The sequence below is a fragment of the Sparus aurata genome, chromosome 17 (assembly GCF_900880675.1).
Source record: "Sparus aurata chromosome 17, fSpaAur1.1, whole genome shotgun sequence".
Taxonomy (NCBI): Eukaryota; Metazoa; Chordata; class Actinopteri; order Spariformes; family Sparidae; genus Sparus; species Sparus aurata.
In genome coordinates this window covers 23311084-23327588 of record NC_044203.1, presented here as the reverse complement: position 1 = coordinate 23327588, position 16505 = coordinate 23311084, and the positions used below count along the sequence as shown (strand labels likewise).

The 16505-nt window shown below is 40.8% G+C and overlaps 3 protein-coding genes across 5 annotated transcripts; 1 reads left to right on the top strand and 2 right to left on the bottom strand.

Moving 5' to 3' along the window:
- Positions 1 to 60: 60 nt before the first annotated feature.
- cnot3a (CCR4-NOT transcription complex, subunit 3a) lies at positions 61 to 10866 on the bottom strand. 3 transcript variants are annotated; one of them, XM_030393255.1, is made up of 18 exons: positions 10495 to 10866; positions 9772 to 9842; positions 9573 to 9640; positions 9406 to 9480; positions 9210 to 9299; positions 8975 to 9103; positions 8611 to 8706; positions 8300 to 8519; positions 8062 to 8195; positions 7816 to 7872; positions 6614 to 7535; positions 6399 to 6504; positions 6144 to 6285; positions 5195 to 5303; positions 3638 to 3836; positions 2208 to 2340; positions 1965 to 2090; positions 61 to 1863 (listed from the first exon to the last, which is right to left on the bottom strand). In XM_030393255.1, exons 2-18 carry the CDS (start codon positions 9794 to 9796, stop codon positions 1765 to 1767), a joined length of 2730 nt encoding a protein of 909 aa, XP_030249115.1. In that variant the 5' UTR covers positions 9797 to 9842; positions 10495 to 10866; the 3' UTR covers positions 61 to 1764. The 3 variants fall into 3 exon arrangements, with proteins under 3 accessions (XP_030249115.1, XP_030249117.1, XP_030249116.1); XM_030393257.1 differs by having other exon boundaries at positions 5204 to 5303; XM_030393256.1 differs by having other exon boundaries at positions 8300 to 8513.
- A 134-nt stretch (positions 10867 to 11000) lies between these two features.
- tfpt (TCF3 (E2A) fusion partner) lies at positions 11001 to 14771 on the bottom strand. Its single transcript, XM_030393259.1, has 7 exons — positions 14522 to 14771; positions 13611 to 13712; positions 12929 to 13051; positions 12485 to 12555; positions 12337 to 12406; positions 11791 to 11949; positions 11001 to 11618 (listed from the first exon to the last, which is right to left on the bottom strand). Exons 2-7 carry the CDS (start codon positions 13710 to 13712, stop codon positions 11544 to 11546), a joined length of 600 nt encoding a protein of 199 aa, XP_030249119.1. The 5' UTR covers positions 14522 to 14771; the 3' UTR covers positions 11001 to 11543.
- On the top strand, positions 14768 to 16234 carry ndufa3 (NADH:ubiquinone oxidoreductase subunit A3). Its single transcript, XM_030393260.1, has 4 exons — positions 14768 to 14838; positions 15100 to 15174; positions 15854 to 15931; positions 16040 to 16234. The coding sequence occupies exons 1-4, from the start codon at positions 14832 to 14834 to the stop codon at positions 16129 to 16131; spliced, it is 252 nt and encodes an 83-aa protein (XP_030249120.1). The 5' UTR covers positions 14768 to 14831; the 3' UTR covers positions 16132 to 16234.
- The last annotated feature ends 271 nt before the right edge of the window (positions 16235 to 16505 follow it).

Below are 16505 nucleotides of genomic sequence, written 5' to 3'. Positions count from 1 at the left end.
GGAAAATAATTGAAACCAATCATCGAGTAGGAATGACAGGACTTTACACGACACACTGACTTTAATTTCTTAAAAGTATTTATTGAAATTTTACAATCCTGTTATAACCCCGTTTTTATGACATCTCCCATGCAGAACTGTGATGAGAAAAAAATTGTAAATACGTCTGGAAATTCACATTTTATCAATTTCTTAGCTGACCTTCCCTTTCTGAAAACCTCAAAAGCCCAAAAAATAGAATCTATAAAAGGCAAATCTCACAACTTTGCTGTATTTTCCTTTTATTTTCACTTCTTCCCCCCTCCCTCCCTCCCTCCCAAATAAAGCCTGAAAACTAATCACACACAACAGAAAATTGTAATTGCAGTACAGATCGTGAGTTTTCATGGTTGCTTAAATGGAAAAATCTGATTCAGTTTAATACTCTCCCCATTCAAACGGCCAAGAAAAGGTGGGATCTGTCCCACTCCGGATTCAGAACCAGATTAGATCTTATTGTTCTTCAGGATAGCACATGAACAACCACGGCAGATGAGACATTTCTTACTGGATCCACACATTAAATCTACCACCAGACCTTTAGGATTTGTGTTTTCGCTCTACATGTAAACAGTTTATCAGTGCACATTCACTGTATAGGGTCTTCACTCCAAATATCAGGTGGTAAATTGAACACAGTGGATTTTAGGATGAAGTAACATCAACAGAAGAGAATAAAACTTGAAACTATGGGTGGGAAGTTGACTCAAACCAAACTCAGATTCATTATCTAATATGATCTGTGTATTTTGAGAGTAATTAAGAGGTGATTTGGGTACAGGTACATTCACTACGCTTAGCGTGGCCTTTTGCATCAAGGATGATGAGAATTCCTCAACGGAGTAAGAATCAAAATATCTAATAGATTAATGTCTCAAACCCTATTTTTAAGATTTATTTTACAAGTTTATTAATTTGTCACAAACATGAATGCGCCATAATAATGCATTTTCTTTGACAGGTTAACTTAAAAACATTTTATTTGTAAAGAGAGGGAGTCAGAGACAAGTTCAATTGCATAGCAATTTAATCCATGTCCAATAAGGACTCTTTCCCTGTCACAGGGAGAGGCCCTGCGGTCACTCTCAATCAGCGTTTTAAATCGACCAAGACAATATCAATAAAACTATTGATAAACGCTCACTATCTCTAAAAGTGACCATATTCAACAGGCATCGTAGGGTCTTAAAAGAAGCCAGTCCTACACACCATGACTAAATGTCCACTGTACCTCCCCAGTCTAAACCACCAAAATTACAGTAAATACAAGAAGGGCAGTTTACTCAACAATCAAATCCAAGGTTTGTTTTGTGTCAAGTCAAAGGCGTTCCAGGCTCATGTTGGGTAGGTGGTACAGAGAATCTTGTTGAAACGGAAAAAGAAAACAAAACATGAGAAACATGCATGGGGTAGGCTTTCCTAATGCCACATACTGAGTGTGCACACAGACAGGCACAAACGCAGATCTCTAATGAGAGCCCTCCCAGCTCGTGCAGCGCGGCACATTTGATCGGGCCCATGGGGTGTTTTTGTCAAAAGCAGAGTGCTGCATGAGGAGCAAGGGCTTCACGCCGAGATGCAGCCTATACAGACACCAGTCTCCATTTTAGGAGAGGGTTTCTACTACACATCACAATCTCTATCCACAGTTTTGAAGTTCAGTCTCGGAATGTCAACAGCAGCACGTTTTGTCTCTCTCTCTGTCCTTGCGCGTCCCTCTGTCCGTCACTGCAGGTCTCTGTCTTCAAGGTACCTGTACTCGAAGGTGAACCCCTCCTTCTTCCTCTGGCCCCATTTCTCATAGTCAAAGTAAATGTAAGTGCCCTGGAGGAACGGCAGAGAGAAAGAACAATCATTCAAAAGCTCAAACACACACTAACCCCACAGTAGCCTCTACAGAGGAAATGTGAACTGTGAGTCTGCACCTGTTCAAACTCGTCAGTGATAGTCTTGGGCTCCTCGTGCCTCTGGAACCACATCATGTACTTGGTGTGAAACCTCCATGACTGCTTCTTCAGAGCCTTGGCAGACAGATACTGAGCCTTGGTGCCCTAAGAGAAGCAGGACAGATACACCATTAAGCTTACAAGAAAGACTCTCAAACATCCCTGGGAGATGGACAATGAGGTTTAAACATGGAGTGGGTGGGTGTGTGTGCATGGTTTTACCTCCAGGTAGTAGAAGATGAAAAAGAGTGTTTCTGTGGACAGTCTCTGGTAGAACTCTATGGAGTCAGAGTGGTGCGGCGGTATCTGATGATGGAAGGGCAAGGTGGGACACGGATTCCTCATCAGGTATTGCCTTTGGGACAGGAGCACAAACAATTAGAAATCCATAGCAAAAGCTCAGGGAGCCAAGGGGTCAATCACGAAGAAAACCAGCTACCCACCACCCATATCATGGTTAAAATTATGACCAAGTTATTGTTTGAGTGTTTACGGTCAAAGTTACATCCACTTAGAGTGCATGTTTTTTCCACTGACAGGCTGAGGTTGTAAATCTAAATCTCTGACAACATAATTAAATGATTCCTAAGGAGGAGTCTCGCTCTGGAAACTTACGAAGAAGAGAACTGCTGCAGCAAGACGACAGCGGAAACCTTTAGCCAGAGTTGGAGAGAGGAGCTTACCTCGAGGCACTGCCTACAAGAATTTGTTCTTTGAAATCTAGTTGAGGCAACATCTGCAACAACGCACCTTGTGAGATTTAAGAGCAGGACTTGCTGGTCACAAAAAGGAAATTATTAATAATAAAATAAAACAAAATGGTAGAAATCATTTCCAAAATGTTATTATTAGATAGAAAACAAACTCAGTGTCAGTGGTAAAAATAAACACTTTTTTTGGACACAACTTTGATGATTTGAGTTTCCCCACCCGTGGTGCGGCTGCTGAGGTAATCTGCAGGACTGATTCCAAAGTCACACCAAAACCACCAAAACACCTGGAACTGATGTTAGTCCAGGTTTAAAAATACCAGAACGGTAGGTTGGCAATATTCAAAATTTTTGTTATTGTCTACAAATCCCAGGACAGTTTGTCCGTCAAAACTTTAAGTCTTTGGCTCTCAGCCCAAACTTATTATATCTAACAGAAGACTTTACAAATTAGTCGTCTAAGTAGCTTTTATAAACATAAAAAGATAAATAATCTCCTAAATCAGATGAATGATGGTTTTTAGGAAATATTACTCAAAGAGGACAACAATGGAGCTCTGTAGCAGAGATTATCAGAAGTATTAAACTTGCGTTAGAAATGTGTCACTTTTTAGTAGGATCAATTAATTGGTGGTCGTTTTATGTGATTTTTGGGGGGGAATAATATAACATATATTACCAGACTTGTCCTTGAATTAGGTTATAACAGATGAGCAGATTATGTAATAGGCTTTCTTTTGTCCAGGAGACATGAAGATACATAGTAAAAATCAAGTGAAGAAAAATATTTAGCATTTTTAATTCAAATTATGAATGTAATTTTTTTTGTATTACTCTAAAGCAGATTTAAAGCCCGGCAATCTTTTTTTCCATTTCTCAGTTCATTAATAAAACATGGAGGATGCATCATCACTGGGTTATGAAAAGACGTGGTGCCCTCACCTGATCCTCTCAGAGTCGGAGGGGTGTGGCATGTGTGTCCACGCAGACTCCTGCATGGCCTGCTGGTAGAGCTGGTCTTTGGGGAGAGGGGTGGGGCCAAGTGGACAGACCCCGAGCGAGGGCGGGATGCTGACCTCTGACACGGACGGCTGAGGGGCGGCGGGTGTGCCAGGCGCTGCAGATGAACCCGAGAAGATATCTACAGAGAAACAAAACCACAAAAAAATTAAAAAAGGTCACAAAAAGGTGAGGTGGTAACAAGAATAGTGAACAGACTCTCTACAGTGCTTGTACAACTAGTGTTTGTCAAATGCTTATTTTAACCGATATATTTTACCAGGTTGTGAACACACGAACGAATACCGACCCTCACTGAAAAATCCTGTCATCGTATTTGTTGTCTTCTTGTGTCGTAATTAGCAAGGATTAAATAGTCACAATCAAAACATCCAATCAAAGTTAATAGGAACAATATCAGATGTGTTGATAAAGGCTTCCAGAGTCTGGATATCCTTGTTGTAGGTACCTTAAAAGTGCTTGAAATTTACCCATCAAAAGTTGTACAACCCGTTCTCTCCGTAATCTCTCTTCTCCTCCTCTATCTTTTATGAAACTTTGACTTCTTAAGAGAACACTTTCCTGTTTATGAGCACTATTTGTTACATGCTTTGTCTCAGTGTATAGCTGCAACTAACAAGTATTTGAATTATAGACTCCATATTTGATATTTCGATTGATTGGTTAATCAATCACTGCATAAAAAGTAAAAGAAAAACAGTGATTACAAATTAGCAAAAGGATAGGGGATTAAATAGTTAAAGTTAGTAATAGTAATATTTAGTTTGACTAATTAAACACAAACAATGATATGAAATTAAGAAGAGCAGCAGCTGTATTTGTAAGGCAGTTATTATCTGATGTTTAGTTTAAAATCAGTTTTCTGTCAGTTGGATAATCAACTTCATTTTCTACCTTTACCTTATTCACTTTCTATGAGCAGCTTGTTACATTACCAGCATTAGGGGTAGGTCAATTATCGGATTTCTGGAAGCCAATATTTACAATAAATGTAAAAATACAGTACTTTGGCTTTGATGCAGCATATTACTGTTGGTGGTCACAAGTAATAGCCAATCAGCACTGAATAATCTGAATTTGCAAAGTAACTAGAATACAGTTAAATAAAAGGAGTGAGGAGAAAGTAGCAGAAAATGGAAATACTGAGACAAAGTAACGCACAATTGCACAGTACTTAGTAGCAGTTGGTTACATTCCATCACTGGTTATTCTCAAATTCGAAAGATTTTTATTTTTCCTGTAAATGTATACTGGTTGCAATGATCAATCTCCTGGATTATTAATAATCTGTACCGGCCCTGAAAAAAACATATTGGTCGACCCCTAGTCAGCATCATCTACTAAAGAAGCTCTTACAAAAAACAAACATCACTTATGACCATTGTTATCAGACATGCCTTTCGCTGATGACAGCAGGTGACTGTGTAAAATTACAAGCTGCTTATTCTTCAGTAAATTAGTGTAGAAAAAATGTCTGACCGTTCCGACCTCGGTCTGTCAGGTGCAGGTTGGGAATCTCTCCGTCCAGGCCTGATCCCAGCGCTGCTCTCTCAGCCATCGCCTTGAGAGAACTGAGAGGCTCAGGAGCCTGAGGTGGAAAGAAGACGGGAGACAACATGAGAACAGGGTGGCTGACTCAGTAGTATTAAGTTGAGGTAGTGAGGAGAACCTCATTATCATGTTATGGTCATTAAAGAGAGGCGCATTAGGAAGAAAATAGCAGTGCAGAAAATGAATTATGAAAACGACTACTATCACAGATGCTACACTGAGAAAACAACAACCCTCTTCCTCCTGCCTAAAATTAAATACAAGCAGCCAGCAACATTTAGTCAACACAACCTGTATGTACTGAGCACTGTATTTAAACGAGACAGAATTCAGTTTTCTGGCACAGCTTACATATTTTAAAACATTGGGCTTCCGGTTTTGGTATACATGTGGCCCAGAGCAGAGCCTCATGGGCAGCCTGGGATATTTTTAATGGTGCTATTTTTCAGCAGAGCGCATCGACGTTCTTCAATCATGTACCAAACAAGGATACTTAAAGAAACTACCAATGTCAGCACGGTCATTTGGTCTTTTGAAAATAATGCACACTAGGGTTGCAAAGGGTTGGTAAATATCCAGAATATTTCCAAAGATGAATCAGCTCACATATTTTAAGTTCAGCTGAACTACACTGTTTTTTTCTATCTATTTGAAGGGTTTTTAATTAGGTCAAAGGTTTGTTTCTATCTCCACATGACACGTTAAATACAGTCTGAGCAAATAATCCCTATATTTCCATTTTTTCTGTTATTTTCCCAGATTTCCAGTCAATAGAATCACTTTTAAGTATTCCCAAAGTAGCAAATTCTGACTACTCAATTAGACCCTCTACTACAGTCAACGTTCCCCTCTTACAAAACTCTGCTTGGAGCCTCACCTTGAGGCTCTCGGAGGCCTGTGTGTAGGAGTGAGGCCCGTTGAGGAGACTCCCTCCTCCAGGTGTGCTGTCTGAGAACGAGGGGGACGGAGAGCTGGGAGGCAGCGTGATGGAGCTGATTAGACTGGGACCATTGTCCATCCTGCCCAGAGAGAAAGAGAGAGAGAGAGAGAGAAGAATGAAAGAATACCACATAAAGAATGAGCACAAGTGTGCAGAGTTTGCAGATCAAGTAATCAACAACAGATAACTCACGGCTGACTGGTTGAAGAACTGAGGGATGAGGGTTGGCTGCTTTGTGACTGGCTCGGTGTGCTTAGAGCTGATTCTGTGGAGCTCTCTGCCACTACAGCACTGTAACCTGTGGGCAAATGAGGTAAAAGTTAAGAAACAAACACTAGAAAGAGAACACAATGTTGACTTAAACGAATAAAGAGTCACACAAGGCCAAGCATGACAAGTTAACGTACTTGTGCTTCCATTTTGCTTGAGTCCACTGGGTGGTCTAGCAGGAGCAGCATTCACCCCTACTCCTCCAACCACGCCAACATTCCCTCCATTGCCTCCCATCATGCCAACTACTCCGGGGGTAGTGCTGACAGAACTCGGGGGCACCTGAGAGGCACCGGTGGCTACGTTTTGCCCAGGGACCAGACCAAGAATACTCCCACTCAAGGAGCTGTGGGCCGGGCTGGAACCTAGCAGACCGAGCCCTGTCCCCGCCCCGTTGGTAGTGACTCCACTGGAGCCAGAGGTGGGGATGGAAGTGCTGCTCTCCACGGAAATGCTGGACTGGGTGGTGCTGCTCAGACCTAAGCCTCCAGATGCTGCTGCCTGAGCGTAGGGGGCAGGTGTGGAGCCCGAAATGAGCCCTGCCATTGTGTTTAAAGGAGTGGGGTGGCCGCCCAGGCCTAAACCAGCCATTTGGTTGGTGCTGCTGGTCCCCGTCATGCCAACTTTGCTTAATCCCAGCCCCAGGCTGAGTCCCAAACTGGATGTCGGGGTGGGCCCAGATGTGGGCTGAGACTGAGAGATGGGAGCAGATGAAATAGGTGTGGTGGGCGTGGGTAGAGAGGGAGCAGTTGATGCTGGGAGAAGAGGGTTGCTGGGCGGGCTTGGCGTGTTGTTTGAGGGGACCGAAGGTTTTGTCTGAGGTGGCTGCTGCTGTTGCTGCTGCGGTTGGTTTGGTGGTTGTTGTTGTTGCACAGGTTGATGCTGATGTTGCTGCACAGCGCTGCTGAAGCTCCCTATAAGACTGCTGCTTGTGGGGACCGCAGAAATACCTCCTACTACACTCGCCATGGAAACAAGTGAGGAGGACGAGGAGGACCCAGAGGTGGTGGAGGAAGAGAAGGAAGATAGCAAGGATGGCGTGCCGTTCTTCACAGGTGACTGAAAATCAAAAAGCACCAGAAAAAAAATATTTCAGACAAAACTGTCCTGAGGGCAGCCACAGCTGTACAAAGTCTATGAGGAGCAAAGTAAACTGTGAGCTATTTAGGCCCAAATATGCAGGAGAGTGTACAAACTAAATCAGAAATCTCCAACCATGGTCCCACAGAGAATCACAGAGTTCCTTAAACCCAGTCACCGTGATTCTCCAGGACCACGGATGAAGAGTGCTGTACTGAACTGTTCAGCTACTGGCACAGCACAGATGAGAGCCTCTCACCTGACTAACTTCACTGTCTGTCGATCGTCCTCTTTTCTTATCGTCCTCTGAGTTCTCCTATGGGAGGAGATACCTTGATATGACAATCCACTTTTGAAATGTTGATTCAGCGGATTATAACACAAAGGGTCTTGTAGAAGGGTAAACTCAATGCAAAATTATGAGAGGAGAATGTGCAAAATTATGTCGGAAACATTAACCTAACACCCTGACCCAAGATTTTACTAAACTGGGACAAGAACTTACAGCAGTGCAAGTGGCCGGGGATGGAGGGATGGGTGAAGAGGAGGTGGTGGAAGTGGGAGTGCTGCTGGAGTGGAGATACATCTCATCTTCCACGTTGCCTTGACCTGATGGGGAAGTTGCAACTAATGCTGCAGCTGCAAGAGCAAGAAAGTACAGAAACAAGTGATTTTGTTATTGAAGCCCAGGATGGCTACCACCTAAATGAATCAAAACATCATCATAACACTGCACAACTCACGGATGTCTTCCAGGTCTAAGTCATCATACAGGAACTCGTTCTCCTCAAAGTCTGGGTCTTGGGAGGAGTCGATGTAGTATTCAACATCATCTTTGATCTTCTGTATCGAATCAACTGCTATCGAGTCGTTGTCCAGCATTCGTAAAATGGTCTCCAACATGCGAATGTGGAATCTATGCCTTTCAATCAACCGCTTGAGCTCTTCAATACGATCCTGTTTCTACATGAAAGGGAGAGACAGGCATGAGTATTACGGCAAAACTTGGCTGTGTGAAAAATAAACATCCTCACAAAAATGAGAAGGGACTTGCCTCTTTGTCGCCTTTCTTTTTTCTCGTCTGAACTGAAAGGGATTCCACCTCACTTTCAAACTGATCCACCTGCATATTTAGAGTGTCTATCGTGTTCTGCAAGTAAAGAGGGGGAAAAGGGTGTGAATGGATTTTATTAAAAATTCTTCCTAAAACTGGTATTTTTTTTATCAGACAGTTTTGTTCATTAATACATTGTTAATTAAAATCATAATAAAGTTCTTGATAAATAGAGTTTAGGAATTGCCTCTTCTTGGTTGTTTACACCTTTTCTTCCCTCTACAGCACAAGGTGGACAAGCTCATCAAGAAACATTTAGGCAACCAAGATGTACTACAGGTATCAATAATAGAGGATGTATTACTGTTAGCCACTGTCCCGTTTCCTCCTTTTCCCTCTGAGCTGGATCCACTTTCTGAGCAAGCCCCAAGCCTTCTTTGGAGTAGGCTTTTGTTTTTGTTTCCCGTTCTACAACCTTGAACCGCTCCATTTGCTGAGGAAAGAAAGATTAGGAGTGATTTTTTACTGTTTTGATGAGCTCAGGATACATTACAGAGGCAACATTAAAAACTAAAATAGCAAGTGAGGGAGAAACATACCGTCTCTATAAGTTTGCGGTTCTCGACTAGCTGCCTTTTGTCTTTGATCTCGTTCGAGGCCACCCATGTTTTTATCTGATCTCTCAATCGCTGGGAAGACAGATGGCGTTAATTATAAATCACATTATCATTTTCAAAAAGACACTGTTAATTAAGAGTGAAGACAAAAGACAATGCGTTCCTTGACTTGTCTTACCTGTAGTTTTTTAATCTCTTTCTTGAGGTCAGCCTCGTATTTTTCCTTCTGGTTTGCATTGGCTGCATTGTGGAGCTACAATATAGACAAATAAATTAGACACTTTTTGATGCATTCATTTTGTGATGAACTATCAGGACAAATGCAGGATTGCAAAAATCTCTCACCTTTTGCCAAATGTCTTCAAACTGTTCTACACCTTCTGCTACTTTTTTCAAACATCTATCGATTTCCCCTGTGGAGATGAAATATGTAATCCAAAATCACTGCATATAAATATCCACTAAAGTTCTGGATCTATGTGCAAGATGCCAAGCAGTCAGTGTGATGGATCCTGTACCACATGAGTTTCATCAACAGCCTTACCTTGAAGTTTTCTCTTGTCAGCCATGGCTCTGACTACGACAATGTCCACATTCCGTCTGCCACAAAGTCAGCTATGCACAGAAACCAAACGTGTATCAATACATCGGTCAGACAATACACAAATTCGTCCAACAGAGCCATCTGCACATCGGTTTCCTGAGAGTGGAACTGACGTTACTCCAACTAGCTGGCCAGTAAACGTTAGCTGCACAAATAACGTTATCTACTCAAAATTTAAAGGCGCTTCCAACATTAACTTTTATGCACCCGTGTGTCTATCGTTATGTTTTCGTGAACGTAGCCTATCATGCTATCACCAATATGACTGACATGGTTGTCAGCTAAAATTAGCCACCTAGCCTGCTAACGTTACTGAGCTAACGTTGATACTAGCCAGTCTCTTAGCTCGTCCACCTCGCTCGGTTACTAACTGGCCCGCTTCACAACAAGTACCACGGAGCATATAGATGGTTATATGTCATATTCATGCATTATTATTTTGGGGTCCAGTTTAGCTTTCGTGTGGTGGTTTAGCGTTGTGAAAGGCACAATATATCAGAATCCGTTCTTATCGTTAACCTGCAAGCTAATATAGCTAACATTCTGGCTAGCTAATGTATAAAATGCTAGCTAGCAGCTTAGCTAGCTTGCTAGCCAAATTTAGGAAAAAGGGAAACTGGGTCAACCCGAGCATCTAGATTTATACTTGTTTACGACATTTACCTAGGGTATGGGCTTTCGTTTGTCTTTTTTCAAATACAGCCAATACTAATTCCAGAAAGTCTTCTTTACTTCCAAATTGTGTTTTCTTTTCGACAAGCTCGCTCACTGTAATGTAGCTGAAGATGGACGGTAGCTAAAATCCCACCTCCGCGTTTGGGCCCCGCCCTAAATCGAATCCACGACATTTGATTGGGCAGAAGTCACGCCTGTCACTGGGATACATCCGCTGGACAGACACAAAACCACAAGTGCATCCTCATTATTTCTCTACTGGAACATTTCTTCTCATTTCATCTTTATTGTCCCTTGAGGTCGGTAATTTTACAGATTTTTAATTTAGATAAATATAGATTTCCACAATTACCCATGGTTACAAGAAGCTTCAAATTGATCTCCACCACAACTGAGGAAACTCCATCCTCTGTGGAAGACTGACATGATTAATGACTTTGAAGTGGGATGTTTGTTGTTGTTATTGTTGTTGTCGTCAAATAAAAGGAACTAGATGACGTCACACTTCTTTTTTATTTCTGCCTGTCACAATTTCAATTATAGTTTAAAAACAAAAGAAAACACATATCCAACTGAGTTTGCATCAGTTCGTTCAGTTTAAATTGTTGAGGCAGATGAGAAAACATGAGTGAAAACACACGTTTTTAAATTTAGAATTAAAAAAACATCATAAATAGCAGTCTGCAATTCCTCAATACTAATCATAAGTCTGCTTGCTGATATAAAATCATGAAATCATTGATAGAATCCGGGAATGTGTTACACAGCGTGTACAGTTTGCCACAATATTGCATTGTCATAAACTCTGAGTGCAAAATATGAATCTATACAAACAAATGTATATATGTACCAGGTAATTAAGATTACATTACATTACACCTTACATTAATTCAATCTGTTCTCAATGTTCAAGTAAAATTACAGACAGTGCAAAACCTGGCTAAGAGATCTACTGAACGGTAAAAGACGCTGTGTGCTACATCATCATCATCATCATCATCATCATCGTCATTATCATCTCCAGGGTAGTGCAAAGATCAGTGAGACAGTGAGGTTGGGCTGGGCATTTCTCCAAAATGTGTCTCTGTCAGCACTGAAATGTCTGGTTCAGTCTGCAAAAAAACCCACAAGTGAACAGGAAATCAGTTCCTCCACACTGTCACAACTCTGACTGCTGACATTAAGGGGACACCATCTGCATTTTCAACTTCACCCACGAGATGGAGGGTAAAACATTTATATTTTTGAAAGGAAAGCAGCACTCCAGCAGAGTTCTTCACCTACCTGTTGGTCTTTATCCTTTTCTTGTCGAGGAATTCGGTGTCTCCTCTTCTTCGGTCCAGCAGTGTGATGCAAAGCTGCAGACGAAGTGGAACCAGACACACCATTGAGCTGCTCATCCTCCACCCCTGCAGCAGGATCTAAATGGGCTCCAGACTCCTCCTGAAAGAAGACAATGTTACATGTAAAAGGCATTAAAGAAGCCTTATTAGTACATGTATTTATTATGATACATCACAAAAATAAGCAGACAAGGCTATACTTGAATACAATAAAAACTAAAGTGATCATCAATTTTGTTGAACGGGTCCTGTGTCAATATCTAGATTAAAACATTAATTATTTTAGCTCATATTGTGCTCATATTCTTGATCAACCAGTCAATTCAGTCAACAGGGGCCAGAATATTTTCCACCATTCTTCTACTAATATTGTGGCATGAAAAAAAAAATACTTGCTGGTTTTCTGGCTATTTCAGAAAGAAAAAACAAAAACAAAAAAAAACCGGACACCATCCTTTCTATCCTAACCCGTCTATCTAATTCTCACCTCTAGAAGTATAGTGAGCTGGGCATTTCTGTAGTCATCTCCATGAGCATCTAAAGTCTTCATGAGAAATCTGCAAAATAAACATATTCTTCAGATGGGCTATCAAATGGGAAATGTGACAAAAAGAAAAAAAATAGAGATACTGTACCGCCTCTCTTTCTTCAGGCGCCTTGTTATTCTTTGTACTTGGTGAAGGCGACCAAGAATCTTCTGATTCACCTGAAAAAGACACATTACAGGTAGTTGGTAGTATTAGTCTAATATTTGATTGCTGAATTGACATGTTAGGAAAAAGTTTTTTATACATGTAACCTAATAAAACAACACAGAAATAGAAAAATCAGCGAAAATTCATAGTCTTTATTAAAAAAACCCATCATATATGTATCCCTGTCTGTTCTGTACCTGCCTTGGCAGTACAACAATATTATCAGCTGATCTGGAAGAAAATAGCTTATAAATGAAAACACAAGTACTGCACCAAAAAACTAAATTCAAATATAACCCATATTCTTATTTCACAAGACACACAGACAGGAAGTATGTGCAAGATAACACACATATATGCATGCACGTGCAAGCTTGCACACACCTGTTCAATTTCTTTACATCTCCTGCTCAGAGCCAGATATTTCCTCTTATCGAGCGCTCTTCTCTCTTCATCCTCTTGTGCTGTGCTCTCCAGCAGCTCATTTCCTCCCGGGCCGAGCTCCACCTGGAGAAAACAACCACCGTTTCTGTCTTGTGTTTGGCTGTCTGTGTGTTTTTGGTGGTGTGTTTCAAATGGAACAGTGGAAACTATTTGCTTAATTCAATTTCGTGGCAATATTACTGGAACTCAAAAAAAACTTTGTACAGATATCTTTGCTGTGTGTTAATGGTGTCGTTATGTACCTACTTTGATCTGAGATACCTCTCCAGATTATCAATGCATACAATACCGGTCAACTCTAGCAGATCCTTTCTCCAACCATTAAAGTACATCAAAGAGTTTGTCATTATCTATGAATACAGATCGTGACCCAATTTTGGCAGAGAGATCACATTGATGGCGTATTTAAGTGAATTGCTGGATCAGTGGTGGGACTGTCACCTCTTTCTAAAAAAACAGGGCTAAGAGTTGGTGTTAAAACTGGTGTACTGGTACCATTAGCACAAAGGCAGCTGTACACAATTCCTCTCATGACTTTGTGGCAAAGAGAGGACTTACGACGTGTTCCCACTTTTACTGGAATCACCATTCCTATCCTCATAACTGTGATCATAAACATTACCTCTCCTGGCCCCAGCTCCACACCACCAGGCTCCAGCTCAGCCTCAAGGATGTGTCCTCCAAACAGAGGAGGCAGAGCCAAACCAGAGAAATCCTCCATCATCTGGAAGAAAGAAGATTCTGTTTTATACATATATACAAATAGACTTTGAAACAGAATAATTCATGCACATATGGAATGTACAGGTAGAAATTCACAACGCTATGTGCGATTTGTATCTGCTTTGTTTGTTCATTTATCTTGTCCTGTTTTGCAGTCTCGACTGTTTACACTGTCTTGTTTAGTTTTTTGTTGTTTCTGTGTCTTTCATGTTGTTTTGTGTTGAGGATAGATAGATAGATAGATAGATAGATAGATAGATAGATAGAAGAGGCTGATTTCACTGTGGTAAATTATAATGCCAGCTTTTAGACATCAGAATCAGAATCACATACAAGGAGTTTGACTGGTTCGTTGACACAGTTTCAGGAACAATTCACAACAGGAAAGAAACATACAGCTACACATCTGAAAAAAGATGTGTAACAAAAACAACAACATCAACAGTAACACATAACTATTATGTACGAACAGGTAGGCGTATTTACAAGACAACATGTTTGTGTAAATTGTAAACAATAACACAATAGGGCAAAGCGTAGGGAAAGTGAGACTGTCGGAATTATTATTGGATGGTTAGTGTAACAGATTACTTTATATGCATAATACAGGTGGTTATGTGTAGTTTAGAAACGTATACATGTTTATAAACTGTATTTACAGCGTACGTAGATTCATATTTGACAATGACGGTGACGATATGTACATACATATCGACGTTTTATCAAGTAAATGATAGTAATACAGATAATAATGGTCAGATAAAGCTCTGCTAGCATCAACGACGTATTATAGATGTACCCAGTACTTACATTTATAAATGATAAGTCCAGTTACACCCGTGTCTGCTCCCGCCGGTTTGCAGCTCCACTACAAACTGTCCAGTTTACGGTTTACACAGTCAGGTTAGCTACGAGCGTCAGCGAACATCATACAATCACTAAAACCAACCTGTACACGACCTGCCTATGCTGAAATCGCGTACAAAGCGACGCCAGGACAACTCCTCACTCACTTCAGTCGCCCAACTACTGTTTTTATGCGACGGACGCAGAAATTACACGTCAGTTTGCAGTTACTACATTTCCCAGTGTCCCCCGCGCGGTAGCTACAGAAGACAACATGGCGGGTATGTGAACGTTTCTCTTTATTTGTACATCTGCCGGGTGAAATTAGCTTTACCAAGACCTCCAGATAGCATAAATAAATGATTAAAGCGTTTAGCATTGCGCTATCTAAACCTCAGAGTTGTTTCAAGTCAGTGATATCCATCCGAGATAAAGCGAAAAACATGACCTTGGCTGTGTTGCTAACGGAGGCTAACGTCAGCTAGTCGTAGGCTGGCTGTCTGATGTGGAGGATTTTAACCTACCCTGTGTTTTGTCTGCAGGAATCGGAGCGTTCCTGAAGAATGCGTGGAACAAGGAGCCTGTTATCCTGGTGTCCTGTGGTATTGGACTGATAGGTCAGTAACCAGCCAACATATACATTAAGCTCATGTCAGTGATAGCAGGAGAGCACAACATATACATTACGTACACATAACACTGGCAAACCTCAGCTGTGTTCACTAACTTTAGTCTGAGTAAATGAAACGACCTAAAGGCCTTTAAACACTATTTAACGTTTGTCCATTTGAAAGAATACACATTTCAGGATAAAGGATTTACCAGCTACCCTTTTTAATAAATGAATTTAAGTAAAATTGAATCCAAAGCCTCAGCATGAGGTCAAATCCACCTGAGAATATACAGTATATTATGTTTACTGCTGTTATGCAACACAATACTTCATGTGAAGGTGAATATGATAAAGGTTAGATAAAAGAAGGAGACCAAAAGCAGCTCCAGTTTCAAATGTCTTTGGGTGTCCATTCATCTTCAGACTACTGTGGTGGTGAGGTGAGGGCCCATCGCGACCAGATTCTGTCTTTCAGTAACTTTTTATTTCTCAGCACCAGACTATGTCTAGGCTCTGCAGGGAACTTCTGCAATTGTATGAGCCAATAAATTGATTTCTAAAACTGAAAGAAGTGTGCTTTAGGATATGAGTAAGGCGTCTCTCTTTATTTCCCTCTGACCATGAATATGCAGACAGAATACTAATTATTATATGTAAAGTTAACTAAACATTTGCCTTCTCAGGTATGGCTCTTCCACTCATCAGCCCCCTCACAAAGTACACAGGACAGATCAATGCAGCAACGCCATTCACCTACCCGGGTAAACGCTGTTGTTTTTATTTTCACAGTTTCTGTGTCATTGAAAGCTCATTACTTCAATCCGTTCAATCAAATATTAATGCGTCTTTTCATTACTCTCCTAATGCAGTCCCTGTGCGAGATGACGGAAACATGCCTGATGTCCCCGCCCATCCACGTGAGCCGCAAGGAAACAACTTGGAATGGCTTAAAAATCTATAACTTCACATTCTCAAAAATCAACCCATGTGCTGTTCCTCTATATCAAATGTGTCCACGTATCGGCTCGACTTGTCCCAAAATAAAGATTGTCTATTTAATTCTACGTTTGTGTCACATTGTTTTGTATGTATACCTTCAGTACATTGCGATCGAATGCACATTTATTACATTATACCATTTCATAAGTCTAATTGTCTGAATTGACCAAGACTTAAAACTAGAACCACTTGTTTAACAGTGTTTTGTGATTCAGACTTCAATTCAGACTAAAGAATTGTAATGTCTCTATGATTTTCTTCCCTTAGATCGCTGAAATTTGAACTCAAAGCTAAAAACTTCTTTAATCTTTTCTTAATTCTTTTCATATGCTGATT